Below are 22,550 nucleotides of genomic sequence, written 5' to 3' on the forward strand. Positions count from 1 at the left end.
TTTAGTCTGATTTGTTTTCTTTTTTTAAGATTTTATTTATTTGAGAGAGAGAGAGAGCGCGCACGCACGCACAAGCTGGGGAAGCAGACTCCTTGCTGAGCCTGGAGCGGGATGTGGGGCTGGATCCCAGGAGGCTAGGATCATGACCTGAGCAGAAGGCAGATGCTTAACTGACTGAACCACCCAGGCGTCCCTCTTTAGTATAATTTCTTATTTTTATAAATGAAAGAAAAGAAAATACAGACACTTGAAGTAAAGTGACCAGGTCATGCAGGTCACAAGTCCAAGGTTGGCCTTTATACCGAGCTGCTTAACCAGAGTCCTGTTTTAATTTATAGGCAAAAGCTACCATTTCAGAATATGGGGGTGAGAGCGCACAGGAGTGGTTCCTATAGTGCAGAGTAAAGAAGTAGTCCTATCTCCCATGAATAAGAGTACTCCTAAATTTTCAAACAGAAGTCCAATCTGAGAGCCATGGAGATCAAAGTAAAAGAGGAAAAGAAAAATCAAATCAAGGGGATAGATGGAGCAAAGCCTGGGATTACTTCATTGAACATAACTCGAGTTACTGATTCCCAAGAGGGAGTTCCGTGGAAACTGCCATTTGAGGAAAGCAGACTAAGAAGTAATGAATTAGACTGGGGGTGATAAGAAGAGTGTATCATTCTTCTACCTTCTTTTTCTTCATCAAACACAATTCAGATTGGCAAATTCCAGAAGGCTCTCACTATACTACCAGAAAGAATTAACTAGTAAAGCCCTTACCCTTCTGTTGGTCACTCACTTATTTCTCTTATGGAGAGAAAGCCCTTGCCACGTTATTTATTATATTTGCATGGAAGATAAAGCACCTAAAATGCCAAGATGTAGATGAGTATAGAACTCTGGGATGTTTTTATCTATATTTTGGAGATAATAATACCCATTTCCATAACAGAATTTTATTATTTTATTAAAACAAAGATATTCACTGGATTTCATCCAGATCTTTGATTCATATTTATGGTGTTTCTGATAAATCAACTAAAACTAAACTAAAATTCTCTTGTAATTCCTATAGAAAAGAAATATGCAGGGTGCCTAAGCAGCTCAGTTGGTTAAATGTCTGCCTTGATTCTGGCTCAGGTCACGATCTCAGGGTCATAGGGTCGAACCAAGTGTTGGGCTCCGTGCTGAGCGAGAGTATGCTTGAGACGCTCCCTCTCCCTCCCCTTACCCCCCATTCATGCTCTCATTCCCTCTAAAAATAAATTTAAAAATCTTAAAAAAAAAAGTAATATGCAAAGGAAAAGTGAACATGGCACAGAGTATTATGTCATATAGTCTAGTTAATGAGACTATAAAAGGCAGAGTACAGGAAGCTTGCAAATTAGAAACAATCCTGCTCTTCAGACTGCCATCATCAAATCTATCATCTCAGTTACCCAGGATCTGTCACAAGTCCAGTTAAGTGCAATGTTTCTACCATGTTCCTTAGTAGTAGCTTGGCCTATCCTGAATCTAAGTTTCATGCAGGCTTAAAATATCAGGTAATTAGGAACCAGGTCACAGATTTTTTTTTTTTTACACTCAAAAGTAGGATTCAACATTCTAAAGCTGTGTAGTGATTAGGAAGACCAAACAGAAACTAACCAATTAGCTCTGTATTGACTTGGGTAGAAGCAGTCTTTTTTTTTTTTTTTTTTTAAGATTTTATTTATTTATTAATGAGAGGGGGGTGGGGGCGGGCAGAGACACCAGCAGAGGAAGAAGCAGGCTCTGTGGGGGAGCTTGATGTGAGACTTGATTCCAGGACCCCAGGAGCAGGACCTGAGCCAAAGGTAGACGCTCAACCACTGAGCCACTCAGGTGCCTCGAAACACAGTCATTTAGGAAAAATTCTTTAACTATAAAATTAGGACCACTCTGGGTAAGGGACCATATGGTGATTCAGTAAGTATATATGATGTACATGACAACTGAGATTATTTCTCTGAAACCATATGATAGCTGATGTTCTTAGTAAGAAAGATACTTAGAGCTTATTTCCAAAAAAACTGAGATTTGAGCTGATGACCAAAACACACACACTACTTAAATGAAGTAACATATTCATACATTAAAAACTATAATTTCATTAGTTTATGATAAAACACAAAACATTTACAGTTTTTTTTTTAAGATTTTTATTTATTTACCTCATGAGAGACACAGAGACAGAGAGAGAAGCAGAGACACAGGCAGAGAGAGAAGCAGGCTCCACGTAGGGAGCCTGATGCGGGCTGGGATTCCAGGATCACGCCCCGGGCCAAAGGCAGGCACTAAACTGCCGAGCCACCCAGGGATCCTTATTGTATTTGTTTTTTTAAGATTTTATTTATTAATTCATGAGAGACATGCACAGAGAGGCAGAGACACAGGCAGAGGGAGAAGCAGACTCCCTGCAGGGAGCCTGACATTTAAGACTCGATTCCAGGAACCCAGGACCACCACCTGAGCCCAAGGCAGACACTCAACCAATGAGCCACCCAGGTGCCCCATTTATAGTTTTTTTAATTCCTTGGTGATTTTTAACTTTGGTATATACCAAAATCACCTGGGAAACTTATTAAAAATGTAAATGCTTGGATCTCACTCCATGTAATCAAAATCTAGGGGAGATATATATATATGTGTGTGTGTGTGTGTGTGTGTGTGTGTGTGTATATATCTCCTAGAGTAGATTTTATATAGAGTATATATATATTTATTTATTTACAAATATTTATTTATTTATTTATTTATTTATTTATTTATTTATTTATTTATGAGAGAGGGAGAGAGATCCTAAGCAGATTCCACTCTCAGCATGGAGCCTGATGTGGGGCTTGATCTCATGACACTGTGATCATGATCTGAGCTGAAATCAAGAGTCAGATGCTTAACAGACTGAGCCACCTAGGCACCCCTCTTTTAGTTTTAGACAAAATCTCCAGTTTTAAGCAAATTACCCAGGTAAAACTGACGCAAGCCACAGTATAAAATATAAATATTATTTAACCACAGTTTATATGGTTGATCATTGTTTTCTAATATATGAAGAGTGGAACTGCTGCAATGTCTCTATAACCCCCACCCCCACCCCACCCTACACTTTTAAAATCTTGAGGTATACAATATAATGTCAGTAAAGACAATTCCTTTTTCTTAGTCAGTGTTAAGGTCCTGGTGAACTCAATGTGGATGGGATAGAAAAGGCAAAATGCTGCATGAGGCTCTGTCAGGAACTTTGGGGAAGGACAGAGAACAGGAATTTAGAAAGAAGGAAGTAAAAAAAAATTCCCTCCTATTGAAAGCCTTAGTATAGAAAAGTGAAAGCATGATACAATGGTCTTTCCATTTACCTAGTTTTAAAAACTTTAAAAAAATGGAGAAAGCTTACTAATACTTTTCAAAGAAATGGATATAAAGAAGCACATAGCTGAGTGCCTGCTCAGCACAACCTATGACAGAATAAAAGGCACAAAAGCTCAGATGCCATGGCAGCAGAGCTCCTTCTGGTTGTGTGTGGTCAGGAAACGTGGGCGCTCTCCACTGTGGCAGCTCTGGTTTCTAGTCAGACCATCAGCAACTGCATTCCGTGACAACACTGACATTTCAAGGAAAGGCCTTACATGCTGCTATCACTGCCAACAGTCCACCAAAGGTTTCCAAAACTGGTAACAAAGATTAAGATATCCATCCTTTATGCCTACTCTGGACTCAATACTTTTCTACAACAAACTGGAGTCTTTATACAAACAGTAAAATAAACCCCAAGAGATGGTAAATATTTACCTGGTCCCTGTTGTTGATGTTTGAATAAGGTAACTGCCCTGTCATCAATTCATATAGAACAATCCCAAATGCGTATACATCTGACTGGAAGCTATATGGGTTTTTGTCTTGCATTCGGATCACTTCTGGTGCCTATTAGAACACAAAAAGAAAAATATTCTTGTTTATTCTTCAACTAAAAAGACTGAAAAGCAAATGATTACAATTCCCAGAACAATGCTTTCGTCATTAAATAATCCATCTAATATGCAATCAGTTCTCTTATTAAGGGGCAAAGAAATAAAACTGATTAAGAAAAAAAAATGCTCAGTAAGCCCTGAAAGAGGCAGTATTACCTGAGATTCCACATGTATTATGAAGATTTTATAATTTTATCAGCCATCCTCTTTCTGTACAAAATACTGCTATTGCTATTTGAATCCTTCTCAGGATTAGCTCTATCAAGAATCAATTCCCATTTCCATTTCTGATTCAGTAAAGAAATAAGAGACCTGCAGTCCTAAAATGTTTGGAAGTAGCATAACCACTAGGCTAGTAACTGCCTTAGAGTTTAAGTTTTCCCATTAGTACAATGATTCTCGCCTCAGGGCACCTTAGACAATACTGGTAAAACATCAACAGTGACAAACTCAAACCCCTTTCCTGCCTCCAAAAGCATTATCAATATGCCATGGGTGCTTTATTAACAAAAGCAAGAGATAGGAGGTCAATTTAGAAGATGGCATAAAGAATGCTGGCTGTTTGCTTCTTGGGCAACGATACAGACCAAATCATATTTGCTACATTTTTACACATTTTACTCATTGTACTCTACCACTTAATTTCTTAATTGGCTGTGTTCATGAAATACAATAAATGGCTGGTTAAATATACGCTTAAAAGAGTTCTTTCACCTTGCATCTTCTGTACTGTTTCATTTGGAAGAATTGTTTCTAAAGACACTGCAGAGTGTAAATAAAAGTTCCATGAAAGCATTATTTTAATACCAAAACCTGAACTAACTGCATAAATGGCTGGAGGACCTGGGACAGGATTCCTGGTCATTGGTCTATCTCAAAAAGCAGGCAATGGCACTCAGCCTTACTTGCAAATCACAATCAACTGTGTAGACTTTTTAACTTCTCAATGTCCAGACTACGTACCAGGCCAATAATATAACAACAGAATCTGGGGATGGGATCCAAATATTGCTGGTTTTTACAGCTCCCCAGATGGTTTTAATGTCCAATTAAGGTTGAGAACCACTGACAGAAGACGTATGGGAGATCCTGATGAAGGATGGGAGGTGAAGGAGAAGATGGTGTCTGCCTACTTTTTTTGTCAAACATTTTATTGCTAGCTGCTTTTAGTAATACAGTACAAAATAAACCACATACAACTGTGATGTGATGAACAAGCTAGAATACTGAGAGGCTGGTTATGATACAGGGATAATTTTAAAAGCCAGAATATAATTTTGCGAGGGACAGAATAATAAATCAGTTGAGGAACTAACCATCTTTTTAAAACTTAGTTTTACCTCTACTGTTGTTGGTAGATGGCTTGATGAAAGGCTGTATGTCATTTATTTGGACAAGAAATGCATGACTGATCCTCAATTAATTTAGTGATTTAATCTGTAAAAATTTTCACAAAGGTTTCTTTCCCCTCTAAGATAAATAGAACAAGGTTGAGAAGAATTCAGAGAAGTACATAATCTTAGTTCTGACCAAACTCTTCTCTACTAGTCCACAGATGCTCCGCATTTGTTTCTGAAGGCAATTATCAACCCAAAAGGATTTATTCAACACGTAAGTGTACTACTAGCTAATCTCTTATATGAAAGCTCAGCTTGATAGAATAAAGGATGAACCAATCTACGTATGTATCAACAAAAAATAAATTAGAATATAAAACTTTGGGTATAATAATCTAGGTTTTAGAAAAAGGACAAACCTGGAGTTTAACTGAGCATCTCCCCCACACTAGTTAAAATAGATACACCTTTAAAACATGTATTAATTGTTTCTTTTTAATTTGAGGTTTTACAGTCTCACCCTTAGTGTGTGCTAGCCTGCTGCATCCTAGAATCCACTGCTATCTTATAGCAAGGTGTGTGCCTTAAAGGTGCATGAGATCCCAATTACAATGACTAATAAGCCTCCTATTTATAAAATGATTTATTAAAACAATTAAAATATATTAAAGAAACAAACCTAGTTGGCTCTAATTACTGAATCTTAGGAACAAAAAAGGCATTAGAAATCCACTAGTCCGACCAACATTAAAGATGGAGAGACATGGAGGTTAGGAAATGTGCAGGTTGAGAGTTAAACAGAGGACTATATAGTACAGATCTCCTAGTTCCATTGTACCCCTTCCACCTTACCACTTGTCTTCACTCTAGTTATTTTTATAAGAAAGCATAGCTGAATTTAACCCTAAGTTTATTTGACTAATTCAGACATCTATCCTGGAATTCCCCTCTTGGAGGCTGTTACAGATAGTTCAGGGAATTTATGCAAACATGGCTTCAAGAGCCCCTGCAGCTTCTCTGTTTCCAGCAGTGTGTCCCAAAGCCTTAGTGCAGATTCAATTATTTAAAGCTTCAAATTGCACTACCGGTTAGGGACATCCGGCATTCAGCTGAGAGCAGCAGTTCTCAAACTTTTTGATCTCAAAACTCTTTTAGTCTTGAAAATTACTGAAGACCCCAAGGAACTTTTATGTGGATTATATCTATGGGTATTTCTCATATTTAAACATAACTGGGAAAAAAACACAACTGGGAAACTTAAAATATTTAGTAATTTCATAAGTAATAGCCATTAGATGTTAACAAAGATTACCCATTTTTAATGAAAAGTGTATTTTCAAAACCAAAAAAAAGTTCAGTGAGAACAGTACTGCAATTCTTTTTGACTGGTTTAAGAGCAGCCAGCTATAGTCACATATTTTGGTTCTGCATTCGATCTGTTGTGATGTGTTGTTCTGGTTCAAGACTATAAAGAAACATCTGGTCTCATACAGGGATGACCTTGGGTACTTCCAAAAGGGTATTAGGGCCCCTTTTGAGAACTGCTAGCTTAGAGGATGATTCCTATACCTGCCCTTTTCACAGCCTGCTGAAAGTAATGGCACAGAAGTTTTCATTCCCTTCTTTTACACAAAGCAGAAATAGGAATAAAGAAAAAGCAACAAAGAGCTATGCAGGGCAGCACATGGCTGTGTTAAAATTCTTTTTTTTTTTTTTTGTCTTTTCTTTCCCAGCTGCCCCATAATTATGGGTTCTTTCTAGTCTAAAGGAAGTAACTTTCCAATTTAGGCTTAAATAACATCATGAAACAGCCTCTCTTAAAAGGAGTAGTTCTCTTAGTAAAACCTTAAGAAATACTGCAGATCGTACCTGCTGAAACTGCACACTTGTTTTTTCTTTTTGAAACAGGGCACACAGAACATTTTGAACACAAAATATTTTAAAGAGACAATTCTGGATAAAATTTCAACAGTTGTTTATAAAATACTATTTTTTTGTTTGAAGTATACTGAAACTGATTTCATAATACTCTTTTTAAGGATAAAGAAAAAAGTTAAATTTTATTTACATAAAAAATAAGATCAACATTGATTTTTGTGAATACTGGGAATTATGAAAATACTAGTCGAAACCTTCAAAGATTTTCTAGTCACTCAGTAGCACCTCAGGGTCCAAAAATTTAATTAATGGAGAAATAGCCTCAATTCTTACCATCCACAAAATGGATCCAGACAACTGTTCAAACTGATGGGACCCACTCCATCGAGATTTCACTGTGGCTAGACCAAAATCACCTATTTTTACTGTGAGGTCTTCATGAAGAAAAATATCTGAGGTGTAGTAAGTAAAGGAAAACAATAGATCTCATTTTCCTAGCAAAGCAAGCATTACAAAAATGTTAGGTAAAGAGATCTAATTTCTGTAATTCTATAATATGATTTTCTTTTTTTTTTTTTTGGTAAAATTGATATTTCTTTAAAAAGTATAGTACTTCATATTTCCTCTTAAAGTTAATGAATATGTTTTTAAAGATATGGTTCTATTTGGCATATGTGACCTGCTTTTAAGATTCTGGGGGCTTGAAATATGGTGGGATGAGGTGAGATGCTTTCCAACCTATGGTTATGGGAAACCCTGAAATGTTCCCGTCAGATTTTAGTAACATGGACCCAGATATGCTTTAGCATTTAGGAAAGCTACAAAGGTTCTTCATTGGAATGAAGTTGGTTGACAGCTGGGATCTTGATCTGGGTTTATGGAAGAAGAAAAATTTTGTTTTTCTCACCTCCTTGTTATGCAAGTTAGAACCTTCAGTTACCTTTCAACTACTGCGGAGTAGCATCAGAGCACTGAAAGAAATGGGTAGATAGCTACCTGTCTTATGGGTGTTGACAGAATGTAAGCACACAATCATAAAAGAGTCCTACTATTATAAAGACTTGGTGGATTTTTTTTTTTTATAACACTCAAATGTTCAGAAACCAAAAGCATGTTGTAGTACCCTGCTTTATACTATGCTCTCATGCAAACCCATTTATTAATTCTCTTTACATTTTTTGAACTTAGCATGAAAACTGTTTTTACATAATGTGAAGACAAAATGCAGAAGAAAAAGTCAGGATGTTTTCAAACTTCGCAGACAAATTTCAGGAAGGATACTATTACTCTTGAGGTCTCTGTGGATGATTGACTTGGCGTGTAAGTAACTGAAAAACAAAACATCATTTCAACCTGAGTAGGGGTAAAGACTCTGGCCTCAAAATCTATAGAACATATTTAGGGATGTAAATAAAGACTTATTCAAAATCATGACACAATTGCAAACTGTACATTGTGATAACCTCTTTATGTAAGAAATCTTAAACTGTAAATGAATTTAGGATTATAGAAACATATTACTATTATGGTAGAGCCAAAATCTTGTATTCTATTAAAAGACTTTGCTTTATATTTTACTATTTACCAATACAAACCTTTCATTCCAGTCAAACCTATTTATCCATGTCCTTTAAATACACCCTGATATTTAATCCCACCTGTGATCAATGCTTCCCTTCCAAACCCATCCCCAAATTAACTTTCATTCTATTCTCCACCTATTCATACCTATCCTTTAAGATTGAATATACATTCTAACTTCTGAATAAAGCTTTGCTATGACTAACTCAACCAAAAGTAATCTTTCACTGTTGAGTTATATCGTAATTACTGTAATAGCTTGATTCATGTATTCTTTTTCCTGTGCCTATGGTTCCCTTTTCAGAATGTAAACTCCACTAGAATATAAAATCTGATTGATAATTAAAAAAATTTTTTAAAGACTTTTATCTATTTATTCATGAGAGACACAGAGAGAGAGAGAGGCAGAGACACAGGCAGAGGGAGAAGCAGGCTCCATACAGGGAGCCCGACGTGGGACTCGATCCCAGGCCCCCAGGATCAGGACCAGGTTGAAGGCGGCGCTAAACCGCTGAGCCATCCGGGCTGCCCCGGATTGATAATTTTAAAGGTAGTATTATACATTCTTAAAATAACTTCTTAAAAATATGGAGCTTTACCACACATGTTATCATTTAATTAGTCTTACAATTAGTTAATAATGGCCACAGCAAATAACTCCATTGTTGATTAGTTTAAAATAGCATATAAGAGAAAATAATGCAGAATAAAATAAAATTTCTAAACAAAAATAGTGAGGAGCAAACCTGCTACATATCCACAGTGCATCTATCTTATAGTCAATGGTAAGTTTAAATTACCTATGTGAGCCCTAAAAACCGGTTTAGTTAGGTTCATTGAGGGTAAGGGCTGTGCCTACTTTATTTCTGTTTCAATCTCCAGTGCCTAGCACAGAGCCTGGCATGTGGTAAGTGTTCAACATGTCTGTTGAATCAACTACAACGAAATGCATATAATATCCTAGTCAAAGCTATTTTTCTTCATTTAAAACTGGAAAGAATAGATATATGAGGCTTCTAAAATTTGACAATGACCATTAATTAGGAAGTAAATTTTGCTTTAAAGTGACACTTTCAAAGTCCAAATAGTATATAATCAAAATTATGCAATAAACACTGTTAAAAATTGAAGATTCATAACAATTAAACCTTATTTATGCTTTCTCTTCTTCATTTATACTTCCTCATTCTCCCAGAGATCAAGATTTTGAAGCTTTCTTCTCAGATAAAATTTTCATTTCAAATGATTTATACAAAGGAACCCCTTCTCCTCCAATTACTCTTACTTCTCTGTTTATTTCCTCCATAGCATTTACCACACTCTTGTCCCACTACATCACATGGTCTGTCTTACATTGGAAGAAAATGTGATGTCAGATATAGGTGTCATTTGCTTAAAAATTTTTCTGCAATGATACAGATGGAGAACAGGAGCCTCAACGACAAGCTTTTTCAAGATACGGAGACCTTGTCTCCACTAGAGAGGAAGGGTAACAAATGGTGATGCTGTTCAGTGGTGGGGCTTGGTGCTTTGGTCTGAGACCTGGTACTTAGTGCACATAATAGGTGTTAGTCTTTGACAAAAGATTCTGTCTCCTTTGAAATTAAAAACAACAAATAGGTGGTAGATATGAATATGTGGAGGCATGATGAAGTTATAAGGGAAGATAAAGGTGTTCTTGATGGTATCAATCTTTTCAACAAATCTGATACAAAGAAATATATCAAGAATAAGGTAGACAGAAATTAACTAGAGGGTGAGGAGAAAAAATTTCTCACCAGGAAAGTACTAGATAATTAGCAAGATATGAGTACAATTACTGAGCTAGTGATAGAACCCTACTGGAAGCTAGATAGCATAAATTTATTATAGGCTAAGGTTGTACACAGCTGCAACTTGAAATAGCACCACCTTATCCTTGTGTAATCCTTTATTGTTTACAAGCTGCTTTCTTAACTTCTATCTCATGTAATAATTCTCTTTCTGTAACATCTCTGCCACAAAACCAGTGAAAAGGCAGAAATCCAGGTCTATATAATGGATGGTTTGAAAAAATAAAAAAAGTACTCAAATTCCCCAGATGGAAAAATGGAATGAGTATTATACCCCATATCTCTACATGATATAATGTTCCGGAGTAATTACTACTCTATATAATTCTACATAGGCTGACCCTAAAACATAATTTCTAAGCAACAATGAGTTATAATCAAAGATGCCAAAAGACACATAACTGAGGGTATGGAAGGAAGGGAACAATAAGAAATTAACTCATATGATACAGAAGTATAACCATTATTTAAGGAAATTAAATAGGACCCCCTTCTTAACTTTTCTAAGATGTTAAAGAGAACTTTATAGATTTATAAAAGTAGCAGTAAGAAAAAACATGCTATAGGGATGCCTTGGTGGCTCAGCGGTTTGGCACCTGCCTAGGTCCCAAGGCGTGACCCCAGAGTCCTGGGATCAAGTCCCACGTCGGGCTCTCTGCATGGAGCCTGCTTCTCCCTCTGCCTATGTCTCTGTCTGTCTCTCCTGAATAAATAAAATCTTAAAAAAAAAAAAAAAGAGAAAACATGCTATAAACCAAATGAATATATCCTCTCGATAGGTTTATCTTAGGAGTGTCTTTCCTTGAAAAAAAAAAAAAAAGTATCCACCTAGAGAATCATTTAATCTGAAAGCTGGGCAATCATCTAGTAAAATCTGTTCTCTCTGCTTCTTTCAAGGTATTATCCAATATTTAGCTTTCTTTTTTTTTTTTTAAATATTTTATTTATTCACTTGACAAGGGAGATGGTGTGCACACAAGCAAATGGAGTGGCAGGCAGAGGGAGAGGGAGAAGCAGAGGGTGCCTAACATGGAGGTTGATCCCAGGACCCTGGGATCATGACCTGAGTGGAAAGCAGAACCGCTTAACCCTCTGAACCAACTAGATGTCCCCCAAGATTCAGCTTTTTAACATTCTTTTAAGAGCTTAATATGATGTCCCAAGAGAAGATAATACTCTAGATCTGATCTGATCAACATAAACTAGAGTAACTCTCATCTTAATTTTCTCCTTGAACACCTGAAACCATAAAACTCCTAGAAAAAAAAAAAAAAACAGGTAGCAAGATCTTTTTTTTTTTTTAAGATTTTATTTATTTATTCATGAGAGACAGACAGACAGAGAGACAGAGAGAGAGAGAGAGAGGCAGAGACATAGGCAGGGGGAAAAGCAGGCTCCCTGTGGGAAGCCTGATGCGGGACTCAAGACCAAGACCCCAAGACCCTGAAGCCAAAGGCACTGAACACCCCAGGTGTCCAGGTAGCAAGCTCTTTGACACTGGTCTTGGTAATGATTTTTTTTTTTTTTTGATACCAAAAGCAAAGGCAACAAAAGCAAAAATAAACAAGTAGGATTACATCAAACTAAAAAGCTTCTGCACAGCAAAGGACACAAACCACCAACAAAATGAAAAGGCAACCTATCAAATGGGAGAAAATATTTGCAAATCATGTATCTAATAAGAGGATATCCAAAAAATATAAAAAACTTGTCCAATTCACTATCAAAACCCTCAAACAATCTGATTAAAAAACAGACATTTTCCTAAGGAACACATACAGATGGCCAAAAGGTGTCCAGCATCACTCACTACCTATCACAGAAATGCAAATCAAAACCACAATGAGATATTGCTTAACACCTGTTAGCATGGCTCTTATCAAAAAGACAAGAAATAGCAAATGGTGGCAAGAATGTAGAGAAAAGGGAACTCCTGTGCACTGTTGAAGGGAACATAAATTAGTACAACCATTATGGAAAATAGTTCCTCAAGAAACTTAAAAAACAGGATTACAATATGATCCAGCAATCCCATTCTGGGTATATATCCAAAAGAATTTAAATCAGGATCTAAAGAGACATCTGCGCTTTACGTTTATTGCAGCATTATTCACAATAGCAAAGACATGGCAACAACCTAGTGCCCATGAATGAATAGAGAAAATGTCATTCACACACTCACACACAAAAATATCAGGCAGCCATAAAATAGGATATTTTGCTACTTGCAACAACATGGATGGACCCTGAGAGCATTATACATAATGAAATAAGCCAGAGAAATGCAAATACCATATGATCACACTTACATGTGGAGTCCAAAAACAAGACAAAAATAAAATTTATCTTCATCTTCCTCATGGTGGGTTAAAAAAAATTTTATTGCCCATTATTGTGATTATCATGGCAGCCACAGTCACTCTACTAACTCCTACTAAAATTACATTCAGTTACAACCCTACTGAGTTGTTCTTGCATTACTCTTACAAAACAGTTTCCCCATCCTCTATTTGTATTTCTCTCTTTTTTGGACTTGGATGTCCTATTTTGTAGACATAGCCTATAGCTCCAGCTTATTAAAATTTTAGTTCTCACTAAAAAATGTTTTAAAAGACCAGTGTACTAATAAAGCCCTTATCTATTTGTAAATATGCTAGTCTTATTCAAGAGAGGAATGAAACAAAAATCTCCTAGCTTAACAGCTTCAGGTATGATCAATATACAGCTATAAATCCAGTTGAATTCTCCATGCATGTTGTATCTCTTGATCTTCTTATCCTCACCAATATCATGAGAAGTATCATTCAAATGCCTTGCTATAACTCAAATATTATGGCTACATTTGCCATAGTCAAATTTTATCAGTCTTGTCTATTTACAACAGTTCCAAGTGTCTCGCACTTAAGTTTACTGTTATTTTCTTGTATTTTCAACTGTTTTTAAAAGCAGAGAACTGGTTCACATAGACGCTAGTATTTCAGTCCTCTTTCACTAATACTACACAATTTCAAAAAGTTTATCAGACTTCACACAGAAAGTTCAATCTCTCTTCAGACACTACAGAGAATATAGCAGCCAACTGAACTGATATGCATGATGGTAGTGACAAGATGATATTTGATCCAAACAGTTTCAATTACAGTCTCCCTTCTACTTTGATGCCCTCCACTCCCCTCATAATCGCAATGTAGATAGTGAGGAAGATTGAAGGGAATGATACTCTGCTATGCCTCTGCTGTCAATATCATTTAAAATAGTTAAAATCCCTAAGACATGAAGTACACACATTTTCCAGTTGTGTTCCAAAGTGGCCTAAATTCTATTTTTACTTAAAGTTTTCAGTTTCTTTTACTTTAAAAAAAAAAAAACTAATTTATTGAGGTATAACATGTATATAACATAAAATGCACCCAATTGTATGTATAGTTTTGAGTTTTGACAAACATACACAGTAATGAGCAGCCACAACCAACAAGAAGAATATCTATCATCCACAAAATTTTCTTCACATATTTCTGCAATTACTAACACCCTCCTTGGTTCAGGCAACCATGGATAATAAAGTTCTGTTACTACACATTAGTTTTGTCTTTTCTAGAATTTCATATAAACAAAATCCATGGCTTCTTTTGCTCAGCCTGATGATTCTTTTTTTTTTTTTTTTTTTAATTCATGATAGACATATTTAGAGAGAGACAGGGAGGCAGAGACACAGGCAGAGGGAGAGGCAGCCCACATGTCGGGAGCCCGATGCGGGACTCGATCCAGGGACTCCAGGACTTGGAGTCCAAAGGCAGGCGCGAAACCACTGAGCCACCCACGGATCCCCGGGCCTAATGGTTCTAAGATTCACACATTGGCTGCATGTGGTATTACAGGGTATGGATATACCACAATTTAACCACTGACCTGTTGGACATTTGGGTTGTTCCTTGCTTCTGGCAATTATAGTAAGATACCACAAACATTCAAGTATAAGTCTCTTTTGTTGATGTATGTTTTCATTCTTTTTGGGTAAATAAGATTAGAATTGTGATAATTTTAACTTTAAAAGAAACTGCCAAAGTGTTTGTCTCATTTAAGATCCTACCAGTAATATGTAAGAGTTCTCGTCGCTCTGCATCCTTGCCAATACTTGGCATACTTGATTTTGATTAAAAGCATTCTAGTGGGTGTGTTGTGGTGTCTTGTAGTTTTAATTTGCCTTTCCCTAATGTCTAACGATGGTGAACATCTTTGCATGTGCTCATTTGCCATTCTTATGCCTTTTCAATAAAGTACTCCAATCTTCTGTCCATTTTCTTGTGGGGTAGTTTTTATTACTGAGTTGTACAAGTTCTTATATAGTTCAGATATAAGTCTTTTAATCAGATAATGTATCTTGCAAACATTTTCTTCAAATCTGTGGCTTGTCCTTTATTCTTTTTTTTTTTTAACAGTGTCTTTCAAAAAGCAACTAAATTTTGATGAAGTCCAACTTACCTTACCTTTTGTGTCCTAAGAAATCTTTGCCTTTCTTTAGGGTACAAAGATTTTCTCGTATGTTTCTTCTAGAAGTTTTAGATTTTCAGCTTTTAATCTTCAACCCATCTCAAGTTAATACTAATGTCTTGTGTTGGCTAAGAGCAAATTGTTTGCTTATTTATTCTATATGTATGTCCAGTTGTTCTAGTAATATGCGTCGAAAGGACTATCTTTTCTGTGTGAATTGTGCCTTGGTATCTTGTAAAAAAAAAAAAAAAAAGAAAGAAAAACCAAATGACTGTAGATCTAATGGATATATTTCTAGGCTTTCTATTCTGTTTTTTGATTTATATGCCTATTCTTATGCCAATATCATATGGTCTTGATTACAGTAGCTTCATACAAAGTTTTGAATTCTAAGACTAGAAGTCCTTCAATTTTTAAAAAATTGTCTTGACTACTCTAGCCATTGCATTTCCATGTACATTTTATGCTCAACTTGTCAATTTCTACAAAAAAGCCTGCTAAGATTTTGACTGGACTCAACAATAAGTCTACAGATCAATTTAGGAAGGATGACATCCTAACAATATTGAATCTTCTAATTAACAAATATGATATTTCTATGTATTTTTTTGTTTCCTAGCTGGGACCTGCATTACAGAGGGTATAATCCCTCTTTGGAAAATTAGACCTTCTAAAGTAAAATAGTGACCTAAAAAAATAAAAGAAAATGTATTTTAAACATGAAATATCAAAAACCATGTAATTAATTTTTTAAAATTCATCTCAAATATTCACAAGTCCAAAACCAGAAGCATAATATTTATTTATAAGAGCAAGATAGCTCTATGCAGGAAAGAATAGTCATTTCAACAAATATTGTTGCGATATTCACATGGGGAAAAAATCTTCAGCCCTTACCTCACACCAAACACAAAAACCAATCTGAAGTAGATTTAAGACCTTAAACTAAAAGCAAAAATTATGAAACTTCTAAAAGAAAAAAATTTTCACCACCCTCATGTACACATACAGCATTTTAAAGTTTTTAGGATATTTTTGCATTACTAAGTTTCTTAACTTTCATGTTTCTTTGTGAGGCAAGCAAAAAGGTAATAATTCTACTTATGGTGATGGGAAAACCAGAGCCCAGAAGATTTAAGTGACATAACAAAGAGGCGCAGTGGAAAGGGCATGGCTTTTGAGCACAGGAGACTGGGATTCGAATTCCAACTGTTATCACTTACTAGCCATATGATCTTGGGTACAATATTACATAATCCTTCTTAGCTTTAGATTCCTAACCTAAAAAATGGAGGTAATAATGATCTTGAAGGGATACTTTCTTTTAACATATGTTTAGTGAAAGTCCATTGTGTACTAAGCAACAACTGTTCTAAGTTTTGGAGATAAAGCAGAAAATCCCTACCTCGAGGTCCTTACATTTTAGTATAGAAGAGAGAAAAGAAAAAAGATGTATCAGTAGAATATATAGTATTCTGTAAGTAGGGGACAAGAAATACTGAGTCGCAGGGGGCTCTAATTTTAGGATAGGGAGGGCCTCTTTTCAAAGGATCTTTTGATTAAAGACAGGAGAGAGGGGAGTCATGCCTATATGGGATAAGACCATAGCAGGCAAAGGAAGTAGCAATGCCAAGGCCCTAAGGCAGGGCCCATATTCGAATAATGGCAAGAGGCCAAACTGGTTTGGAAGAGAGGAAGCAAGAGGGAAAAGAGAAGGAAATGAATTGGGAGAGGTAATAAGAAAGGAGGGAGGGTCGTGGTGGTGGTTACTTTGAGGAAGTGCTATTTTAAGGACTCTTTCTTTCTGAGTGAAATGTGAAACACTGGAAGGGGAGAGGAGCAACATAATGTAAGTCCCCAAACATTCTGGGTGCTATGTTGAGAATAAACTGAAGATGGGTAAGGATGGAACCAGGGCACTAATCCAGGCAAGAAATAATGATGGCTTCCATCAGGGTGAATAGCATAATAGGTGATGAAAACTTGTAAGATTCTGATATACTTTAAAAGATGGAGTGGATAGGAGTTGATATTAGATTGGTTGTATGGTATAAGAAAAAGAGAGGACCCAAAGAAAACTACAAAATAGATATAAGCAGCTGACAGAACAGAGTTGCTAGCGACTGAGATAAAAGGAATATACGAAGATCTAGCTTGAGGAAAAGGTCAGGTCCTCAGTAGGAGGCATACTAAAATTGAGATATCCATTAGACAATCAAGTAATCTGGAGGAGACAGTTGGATATGACAGCTTGGAGGTCAAAGGAAATGATGTGGCTGGAGATTGGCATATAAATGGCAAATGAATGGTATCTCAAGCCATGAAACTGGATGAGATCACCAAGGCAATGGAGATTCCCGGATGTTTCCAACATTTAGAGAGGTTAAAAGAGTTGAGGAAGAACTAGCCGAGAAAGAGCAGTGAGTAGAAGGAAAATCAGGAGAATGCATACTAAAGCAGTGCTTCTCAACTTTTAATATGCATACAAACCATTTAGGGATTTTGTTAAAATATAGTTTCCAATTCAGTAGATCTGGGGTGGTACCTAAAACTCAGCATTTCTAAAAGTATCCCAGGTGGTACAGATGCTATACCAGATTCTGAGTAGCAAAGGATTAAGGATGGGTTTCATTGGAGAAGGATGCGATCAACTGCCATACAGACAGATGGAGGACTGTGAATCTAACCACTGGATCTACTAAGAGGTTTCAGTGGCGTATCGGGGCAAAAGCCTGACTGGAATAGGTTTGTAAAAGGGGAGAGAAAAGAAGAGAAATTAGAGTGAATATCAACAACTATTCTGAAAAGTTTTTTTTTAAGATCTTATTTATCTTATTTATTTATTTATATTTATTATATATTTATTTATATTTATTATTTATTTATATATCCTGGAGCCAAAGCGTCAGGGACAAGTTATGTGATCTTTCTAAACCCTAGTTTCTAAAACAACAACAACAAAACAACAAAAAACAAACAACAAACAAACAAACAAACACCCTAGTTTCTTCATAAGTAAATGGGGATAGTAATGGGATGTACCTCATAGGGCTGCTAAGGATTACATGAGGGGGGATTCGTAAAGGACAATGCCTGGCAAATAATAAGTACCTGCTAAATTCATTACCGCGTTATATTAAAAACTATAGAACACTGGTGGTATAAAAAACAGAGGAAGAGTGTGTTACTAGTATGTATGTAGCAGAGGTGCGGGATCACAATATATTTATTGACCAATAAAGATATTTAAATAAGAGTGAAAAAGGTAAAACCAAGGATTCCATACTTAAAGCAGTAATAACCTACTGTGAATGTATTAAAATACAGAATTCTGAAAGGATACACAATATGTATCAGAATATTAATGGTGATTATCTCTCTGCAGATTACTGGTACTTATTTATGTTTACATTTTGAGTGTTCTATGATGACCATATATTTTTCTATAACAAATTTTATTTTGAAATTAAGAAAAACTGTACCAAAGACGATCACTGTAGCCATCTCTGGTATTTCTCACCATAATCAATCCTGTTAAAATTTTTACACATTGGCCTGTCTTTTTTCAAAATTTATACTTATGAAAAAGTTTTGAAAGTAAAATACAGCTGTGAAGTCTTATTTATTAAAAGATGGAAACAATCAGAATGCTATAGGTAAAACTAAAGGCCTTCTCTCCTTGATAGTGGACTCCATCCTGACCCCTTCTGCCATTCTGGCAGACAACCACTACTGATTTGGTGTGTGTCTGCTAATCCTTATTTTGATACCTTTGCATACATACGTATATCACTCCTAAAAAAAAATGCAACCAAATATACAAATTTGTTTTTAAAAATTTAAGTGGTCTCATGCTGTAGCTTGCTTTTCTCACTTGATACCATATTTTAAAGCTGATATTGATACAAATGTAATTATTCTTGATATATTTTCTTTCAAGTCCTCTGATGGACATTTAGGTTTCCAATTTTTCACTACTGTATATTTTCCTGTGATACATCTCTTCCTATACACATCATTTTAGAACAAAAGCTGGTGTTTCTTGGGGGTAAGTCAGGTATTTTCCATTTTAACAGATACTTTTTAAAAACACTGAGAGAGAGAGAGAAGCAGGTTCCATGCAGGGAGCCTGACGTGGGACTCGATCCTGGGTCTCCAGAATCACACCCTGGGCTGAAGTTGGCGCTAAACCGCTGAGCCATCCCCAGGCTGCCCTTTTTTTTTTTTTTTTTTTTTTAAGATTTTACTTATTTAGCAGGGAGCCCGATGTGGGACTCAATCCTGGGTCTCCAGGATCACGCTCTGGGCTGAAGATGGCACTGAACCACTAAGCCATCCAGGCTGCCCCTTAACAGATACTTCTGAAATGCCATCAGCATGGTTGTCTGCATCAAGTATGTACCAGTAAACAATTCCCCAATCTTTACCAACATGTGATTTTGTCAGAATTTAGGTATTTTGCCCATTTAAGTGGGTACTTCTTTTAGTTTGTATTTTTCTGATTATCAGTATCCCCTCTTTTCTGTTACTGTTCTTATCCACTGGAAAATAATGTTCACTATAATTATTCTTTGGTCAATTGAAATTGTTTTCAATCATTAGTACGTGTTCACCATCTTTTCAGCTTTAATCTATCCTTCTTTCTTTCAATTAGGTTTATTTTTAATTAAGGAAGGCATACTCTTTCATTATTTAAAAGAAGTAAATCATGAGGACTTATCCCCATTTTTTATTCTCTTTCTTCAGATTATAACCCCTGTCTATAACAGATCACAACTTTGTCTTGATTTGATATTTAGTAAATTTTCTGACAAAGCTAAATTAAAAATTATACAATATTATACTGAAATTAAAAGTTCTGCAAAAAAATGGCATGACAAGTTGATCATTACTGAAATATGTTTTTTTGAAATTTCTTTAGTAACAATATTCTTAGAATACCTTGGCCCTTAGGCTGAATCAATGACTGTCAGGTAAGAAGATGATAAACATACTATACTGACCCTGATTCCTAAAGAGTGGGACTCTCATTATCTACCATGAGAATAGTTCTGCTCTCTACAGGGAAACCGAGGAATCAGAAATGATCCTTCATTGAGTAAAGACAACAAAACCACAAAGAAAAGATGTCACCCATCTCCCTATATTCTGCAATCCAATATAAAAGACACATTTCAAGTCCTAATGAGTCAACTTTCCTAATTACTGAAGGTATTACACCTATGAATGACTGTAACCCCAGCACCTTATACAATGAGTTAGTATGCTCTTATTCTGACTTCAAAATATAGTTTATTTATGTTTTTCTTTTTTCAAAATATATTTTAGAAAGGAGTCAGAAAAGATCAAGAACATCTGGAAAACATGCAAGGGGCAGGCTATTTTGAATGAGGGCTTCATAAAAAAGTACATTATTAGGAAGCTTTTTAGATAGTCTAAGGACTTAGTGGTTAGGTACCTCTCACTTGCTCGGTCTTCTGTGAAATGATGGTGGAGGACAAGGAAGGAGGGATCAGACATTTAGAATTAAATAACTGCAAAGCACATAATTTGCACTGGATTACAATTTCAACATTTTAACACTGTTGATGTTGTTATTATCCAAATATTCCTTATAAACCATCTGTTCTTGCTTCATGAATAAAAACTCTTATCTCTGAGCAAACAAACAGATTTTTGGGGGAGAGGGCATCCCCTCTCCTTGCATTGTTTTTGTTTATTCCTAGTTACCTTTTTTTTTTTTTTTAATTTTTATTTATTTATGAGTCACACACAGAGAGGGAGAGAGAGGCAGAGACACAGGCAGAGGGAGAAGCAGGCTCCATGCACCGGGAGCCTGATGTGGGATTCGATCCCGGGTCTCCAGGATCGTGCCCTGGGCCAAAGGCAGGCGCCAAACCACTGCGCCACCCAGGGATCCCCCTAGTTACCTTTTTAACTCCCATTTGTTTTGGTCTCTGTTACTGGCATTTGAGATTTTACATCTAAGGTTTGATGATCCAGAGACAATTTGTCTTACTCAGACTAAGTGAAGGTTCAACAAAGTGCCTGAAAGGTTTGAGTGTATAGATGGGCTTCTTGTTTTTCAACTTCCCTGTACAGTGATCTAGGTGGAATCCCTGATGTTGCTACCTCTGGGTCTTTCCCCTTGGCTGGTAAATTTCCTCAGAGAAGACTTTCCCAATCTCCTGCCTGAAAGGGAAGGTTGACTGCCAGCATTCTGGGAATTATTGAAAAGAGAGTGCTTGAGTAACTCTCCATTCATCCTTTAGGAAGGAGTCATTCAATCCTGTTTCTGGTAAAATATCCATGTCTGTGTCCCCCATTTGGACATAACTGGTTTTCCTCTCTCTAAAAGAATATCAGTCTACTGCCAGGGAAGGGATGAAGCAGTCACCCAGTGAAAGAGAGCAGCAGACATGATTCAGAGATTTTCAGATATGCTTTCTCACTTATGTACCTTCCCTCTTCTGAAGATACCCAGCACTGCCAATTTCTGAGACTTTTGAGGAATTTGTGGTATAAATCAGGTTGATTTTCATTTCTCTATTGCTAACTAAGAATTTAGCTTTTTTAGGTATATTAAGTTCATTACCACTTCTCCATCTGCTTTCTGGCTTTCAAAATGTTGTTTGTGTCTCCTTCCTCTCTGTTGTCTCTGTCCTTATATGTTCATGCTTAAAAAAATTCCTTGCTTAGTTTTAGTGGAATTTTAAAGATAGCAAAAATCTGTCACCTTAACTGAAAACCCACATCTGCCAAAGCCCTTTGGAAACTAAAAATGTGTTAGTTTATTTAACCATTATATTGTATGTTATTGTCTTATTATGAACAGAAAGGAAAAATAGAACTGTATCTTCTTTGGTTAAGACTGGTAATATAAGAACTCTTGCTAGAAGGCTTAAAATTTACAATTAGTACTTTTTTAGCTATTAAAATCTAGGATAAGCTGATAGGATGATCTGCATTCATAACAAGGTATACTCATTATATAGTCAGTTACCGAAAAATGTGAGCCAAGTTAAAAAAAAAAAAGTGAGCCAAGTATTTTGGAATAGACGTCAAGGTCATGCTTACAGAATTAACACTGTAAAGCAATAGGAACATACTGCCTCTTAACTGACTATTCCCCAGACTATAGAACTACTCCAATTTGATAATGTTCTCTCTATGGTCACTTCTTGTCTTTATCAATACTGGCACTTCACTGTCTCATCACTGTTTCTTTCTTTTTTTAAGATTTTATTTATTTATTTCACAGAGAGAGTGGTGGGGGGCACAGAGAGAGAAACACAAGCAGGGGAACAGGAGAGGGAAAGCAGGTTCCCCACCGAGCAGGGAGCCAGTAGGCTCCCCACTGAGCAGGGAGCCCGGCTAAATCCCAGAACCTTGGGATCATGACCTGAGTGGAAGGCAGATGCTTAACCAACTAAGCCACCCAGTCACCCCTCCATCAC

At 36.3% G+C, this 22,550-nt stretch overlaps 1 protein-coding gene across 7 annotated transcripts in view; it reads right to left on the reverse strand.

Moving 5' to 3' along the window:
• The window catches only part of BRAF (B-Raf proto-oncogene, serine/threonine kinase), a 185,789-nt gene that overhangs the window by 20,366 nt on the left and 142,873 nt on the right, over window positions 1–22,550 (reverse strand). For all 7 annotated transcript variants that reach the window (XM_041751552.1, XM_041751548.1, XM_041751547.1 and 4 more), the window contains 3 exons: window positions 8,471–8,517; window positions 7,523–7,641; window positions 3,796–3,927 (listed from right to left, as the gene is read on the reverse strand). In XM_041751552.1, coding sequence (XP_041607486.1) covers window positions 3,796–3,927; window positions 7,523–7,641; window positions 8,471–8,517 — 298 coding nt within the window. The remainder of the gene's footprint in view (window positions 1–3,795; window positions 3,928–7,522; window positions 7,642–8,470; window positions 8,518–22,550) is intronic.

The sequence above is a fragment of the Vulpes lagopus genome, chromosome 4, assembly GCF_018345385.1.
Source record: "Vulpes lagopus strain Blue_001 chromosome 4, ASM1834538v1, whole genome shotgun sequence".
In the NCBI taxonomy this organism is placed as follows: Eukaryota; Metazoa; Chordata; class Mammalia; order Carnivora; family Canidae; genus Vulpes; species Vulpes lagopus.